General features: G+C 35.7%; 1 protein-coding gene across 1 annotated transcript in view; it reads right to left on the bottom strand.

The window, feature by feature from the left end:
• Window positions 1–262: 262 nt before the first annotated feature.
• NALF1 (NALCN channel auxiliary factor 1) overlaps window positions 263–6,000 on the bottom strand; it is a gene marked incomplete at its 3' end in the record, with an annotated part of 459,358 nt that continues 453,620 nt past the window's right edge. Inside the window, exon 3 of the mRNA XM_082054693.1 lies at window positions 263–558. Within this exon, the coding sequence (XP_081910819.1) occupies window positions 263–558 (296 nt within the window). The remainder of the gene's footprint in view (window positions 559–6,000) is intronic.

Below are 6,000 nucleotides of genomic sequence, written 5' to 3'. Positions count from 1 at the left end.
AAAAACAAACAAAAAGGAAACTCCAAACATTAAAACACAGTGTATAAAATGGTGTGAGAAATTTAAGTCACCATACAGCCTTTTAGTCAATAAAAAGCTGTGTTCATGTGTCCTTGTTGTTTGGGTAGTGGCCCATTCTTTTCATTTTACCCAAAAGGTCATTCAAGGAGAGATCTGAGGGTAAAGCTCTCAGTCGTTGCTATTTTTGACTGTAGTCATTTGGGCCTGTTGTGTTTCTATCATACAAGACGAATCCTTTCTTTTATTCCTCATTGGTTGAATTATCTTCCAAAGTTGTTATGCCTCCAAAGCCCAGTCCTGTTGAGTTCTGTGCTGCTGAGACTGTAAGTACTGTATGTAAGAGAATTAATACAAGAACGCACAGTTTAAGTCTGCTGTTACACAGTCTGGATGCTGATGAAACTGTGAGTGATGTCCTGTGACACCTTGCTGAGCCACTTGTTTTTGTAGTCCCTTTGGATTGATGATCTGATAATAGTCCCCATCTGACATCACAGCATTCTGGTTCTGCATTGGTTGGATAGTTTTCATAGAGCCCTGTAGGGTAAACACAAGACAATTAAACACCACACATAAAATGATTGGCAGAAGTTGGTAGGTCAAAGAAACAGTTGATAGTTTAGTCTAAGCTATCAAATCCACATCTTTGGGTTAGCCTGGGGCCCTCAAAACACTTCCATTTTGAACAGTTAGAGCTGTTGAAGGGATATGTGTCATCTAACAGGAAGTAACATCAAAAGATCATTCAATACAAGTGTGACACTGAGCATGGTTGTGCTAAGAACTGGCACTAAAAAGTAAATATTGATGTTTGAATAATGCCAATATTTGAATTCTTCCTTTTTGGGAAGTGACAACTAATGATGAAGTAACAACTAATCAAACTGGACATTTCCATGTGAGTGCATACCAGTAATGTCACTGTCTATGAAAAGATAGGCATTAAACAACAAGTAATAGATATACTGATAATATTGAAAATATTGTCAAACCAATAGAGATCCAACAGCTTCATAGGAACACTTTCCAAATAGAGCTGTTCAGTGCCTACTTGTTTACCCTACCTCAGATGAGTTCTTCCAGCTGGGTTGTTCTCTTTGGCGTATCCCAGAGGTGAGAACAATCTTCCCGTGCCATACAATAATTGGGTCTCTTGATGTTTCTGACTGTAAATCTAGGCTATTTCTGCTTTTAGGACTTTACTGAGTTACTCAGCCTGATCTGATTATGAATTTTTGAACAGTTAGAAGAACTCTGTCTTTTCCAAAGGACACAACTGTCTTTTTGTATATTGTCAGTACTGTTGACATTGCTATACATGAGAGTAAAGTAACCAGAGTGTTCTGTTTACTTCTCACATATCTTATTTTCTGATAAAAGAAACTAATTTAGCTGGTTTAATTAATGATCAAATGCAAGAATACTTAACATGATCGACAAATACCTTTTTACCATTTAAACTGATCTTGGAATAAATTTTGCAGTCAATAATTATGCTACGGTAGAGCTAGGTTTTACAAGAAAAGCAAAACAAAACAAAACAAAACTATCTGTGTTAGAATATTCAGATTAAGGTTTTGAAAGCAACTACATAATTGCTATAATTTATAAATTAACTTTGCTTCTTGGAACAAAAATCACATTTTGTCTAAAATATCACAGCAATGATATTACTTTCAAAAAGCAATGTCTACAAGTTTAGATATAACATACTTATGTTCAGGCACCAGACTGCTTGTCATTTGTGAATAACCTGTAAAGAGTAGCAGCACACCTTAAAATAAGACAAAACCGAACTCTTTCCTTCCTACTTCCATAATATTGATCTGCAACTAAACAAAAAGTGCATTAGGTATTCTGAGCATGTTAAAATGCAGATTAAACCTAGACCGGTACATTTTTACATAGCTGACACAACAGTCAACTATACATGAGTAAAGTTACATCCATTTTTGAATTAAAACAAGTTTTTTAAAGCTACAGGAATTAGAACATCTTGTTTAATTTTCTATAAAGTCAAGGTTTACTCAGTAGGAAATCAGGACAGTTTTGCATCTATGCATTCAGATACTTAAAGCAGTGTACTAATGCTTGAAAACTATTCTCCCTCAGATCATCACTGAATGTACTGCATGTTTTTTAAGAAATTCTTTTGTATTTTGCAACTTGCAGACAGTTGTTTATTGCAGGTATGATAAAGAAATCTTATTGTTAACATCATATTTTCTGAGAGCTATCTTTCGGTGTTTGCATGCATCAGTGTGTGTTTTTAAACATGGTAACATACAGAAAGTGCCTCCCAAAGCAGGTAATTATGTGCTCTGTTTTGTGACTGCAGTACCTCAAACTATTAGTGGTAATTGAAGAGACACAGAGAATGGTTAATGCTTTGATCCCACTGAGGCTTGTTTACTATTCAAACAGTATTTCCTGCTTGTTATAGGAAAACTCAGACTACCTTTAAAATCAAAACCTACATATACAAGTTGGCAATCAAAAGGTATTTAAATAGTTCATGTGCCCTTACTAAATTATAAATAAATTGAAGGCAACTCCACATTAAAAGCTGTATTGAACTTGTTCCTTAATGTAAAATTACATTTCCTCTTTGTTGCATTTCAGCAATTGCATTTAGGTTTTGAATTTGCAGTTACATATTTAATAATTAACTGCAGAATGACTATTAATATGACATTTGTAGAACTTTTAGATAAATCCAGTCAGAGCTTTTGTACCAAAATAATAAAATTTCACAATTGTGCTTCACCACATACTTGTTTGTAGCCATGAGGATCTGTTTTGGCCCCTTGGATCTAATCAATCAGTCTGCTCTGTCAGAGGATTACAAACCTGTGATTTACCAGAAACCCTGGAAAGATGTCTACATGAACCTTAAAAAAAAAAAAGGGGGGGGGGATGAAACAAACCCTATTTTGCTCTTTTAGGAAAATATTTTATATGGGCAGAGAGTTTGGGTTAAGGAATAGAAAAGAAAACTTTACCCACCAAACTATCAAGGCTTCTGTCTTCCTCTTCTGTCTCTGTAGTTCAGTTCATAGACACCATTACTCTGTATTACTTGGATGGTCAATAATTATATTTCTGAGCTTAACTTTCTAATTGTTACTGGCTCAAACCCTACTTTGCTTTTCACTTTTTACTTAAAATTCTCCACTCTGGATCTCCATTTCCCAACTTTTCTCAGCACTCATCTATATTTCACCAGCAGAAAACTTAGCCCATACTGAGGTTCTTGGACGCTGATCTTAATCAAGGATCTAGAATTTGCCAGGATGCTTTTTTGTATCAAACCACTCTCTAGACAGATATACTATCACTCACAAAGGTAATTTAAAATCTATCTCTTTGCTTTGTAACCAGATACTTTTTTCACATGCAGATAACATTTTGATGATCAGCACAGCAGCTATAGCTGTAGGCAGAGTGTGTTACTAATGCTGATGCAAGAATTAAGGCTACTCATTTGACTGAGATTATGTTAATAGACACATGACTGTAGATAAATCCCATGTATCCTGCTCAGCTGAACCATACTGAAAGCAAAAGGAATGACAGCATAAGCATTGTATTCACTTTGTGCAGAAACAGCTTTTGGGGAAAACCAGCAAACCACAAAGATGTTCTTGTACAAAAATTAAAATCACATGAACTGTCTAGGGATGCATAGTCTGCTGACCAGGTAGGTTACCCACTAACTCAGAGAATGCTGTTGTTACTGCCTGAGCATTGGGATTTCTTTTGCACAGAATACAGTTTGCAAAAGAGTTAGTTGCATTTCCACATCTCACCCCAACACTGTGTAAGGTACATCGTACTTGTATCTGGATCTGTATCTGTAGCAGTTGTTCTGGTTTGGCCTGCTGCTTGTTTTCTTTGCTACAGAAAGAGCTATGGAGCCACAGTATTCTGCATCTTCCAGTCACCATCAAAGGGAACTGGTCTGGTTTATACATTTGTTGTTGTGGTTAGATAAGTGTTTTGGAAAGTCACAGAAGTAGAAGAAGAAACCAGATAAGCAGATGTAGCATACCAGGAGGTTCAAATGCTCCATTTTATTGTAAAGCACAAAGTAAGTAATGTCTGCCAAGAGGGATCCATCCAGCAGTGACATCATTGTATCAGTGAATGCCAACACTCTGCATGACATTTCTCTTTCTGAAGAATTATTTCTGAGATTTCAATATTATCATTTTCCAACTACAGACGGTAAGAGAACACATCAGATATTATATGACTAGATTTCACTGCTTGCTTACAACTGATATGGAAGCCAGCTCTCTTCGATCTTATCCAGATGGTCCTCTCAATTTCTAAATTGCTGTGTCTGTGACACATTATGATGCTGCTCTTTAGACATGTATTTTATACTCTTGATATTATAAAAAGTAATAAAATGAAATGTAGAAGAAGGCTTAAAGATAAATAAATTATTATTTAGTCAAATAGATTATTATTAAACTGGTGCATAAGGCTGTTCAGCTCTTTTGGAGAAGGCTAATTTCCATTTCAGACTCCATTCCAGTTGTTGGATGAGATCTGGGTTGCTGTATTTCAATTTTGTTTTATCACTATATGTTGGTGACTATTTCAGATAATCACCTCTGGAACTTTGTCCTGTGTGTATGCGTCCACTTTAAAAAAAAAAATCATGCTTCTTCACCATGTATGGATTTTTTTTTCCCTAACATATATACAGTACTAATTTCTTCCTGCTGGTGTAAATCAACATTATCCCTTTAAAACTGACTGACCTGCTGCAAGTCAGAAAAATAAGCAAACAAGTGACTCTCAAAGCTATACAATGAACATTTTTACCTCTGTTATGTTGAGATGCAAGACAAGGGTGAGATAACTTCCTTCTGGCCATCATTTGGCTTCCCCCACTCTGGCTCTAGTTTTGTTTCTATTACGTACAAATTTTGATCAAAAGGATTTTCTATTTAGATATAATAGGAAAAGAAAGAGTCATACACGTCTACATGCTATGTTGCCATAGGAAGTTCAGGGATATCAACAGGTTAATTGTCTGGGATGATTTTATAAGAGAAGAACATTTGCAGCTGATAAGCCTATTCTAATATGGGACTTCATTCATGGGAAAGCCCCAATATTAAAGACTAGAAGTACATTGAACTCCAAAAGTTGAGCTATTTAGTTGGCAGATTCTGCTGCAAAACCATGTCAAATTTTCCTTGTAAGCAGATGCATAGCTAGTAACGAATTAACCATGCTTGTCAAACACAAATGGGATTTGTCTTCCTCTGCGTGTTAGCTCAATATTTTGATATCTTAGGACCTACTAAGAAATGTAGGCAGGAGGGAAATAACACATTATTATGAGTTATTTTTAGAGTAAGAATTTGGATCTAGGACATATATTTCTTGGAGTTTACCAAGAACAACATAAAGTGGATTGAATTCAGAGATTTTCTCTTCTTGAATTGTTCTATGAAGAAAAGATAAACTGTGATGCACTCTAGATACCACATTTTCTCAAAGAAATTATTTTTCAAATTGCACTAAAAGAAGGATATCTGTTTTGAAACAGACAGTTTATAGCTAAACATGCTGGTAAAACCCAGCCACACATCTGCCCCTTGAGAAGAAGCTACAGTTAAAAGAATTTTTGCCTTTGTCAACCTTTTGTAGCCAAGAAACCCTTGGTGAAAATTCTCTGTAGTAATTCTCACTACATCTTTAGAAACATTGGTGTGTGCTAGGAAGTATGACTGACCTTTCTGGTGAATAGTCTAAAGGAGGAGGAGTTTCTGGGGAAGGGCTACTTTGCATGGATCACATAAGCATATGTTAGTGATATTTACTGCAAAGTGGTGTATGGGAGAGTATTCACACCATGTGTTCCAAGCAACTGAGATGTTAATGGGAACACATGGATTTAGGACCCTAAATTAATATGAACTGAATGGAAAGATGTGATTCAAAGCACCTGCATCATCT

Source organism: Streptopelia decaocto, assembly GCF_964273445.1.
Source record: "Streptopelia decaocto genome assembly, chromosome: 1".
Taxonomy (NCBI): domain Eukaryota; kingdom Metazoa; phylum Chordata; class Aves; order Columbiformes; family Columbidae; genus Streptopelia; species Streptopelia decaocto.
This window is presented reverse-complemented; position numbering and strand designations above follow the sequence as displayed.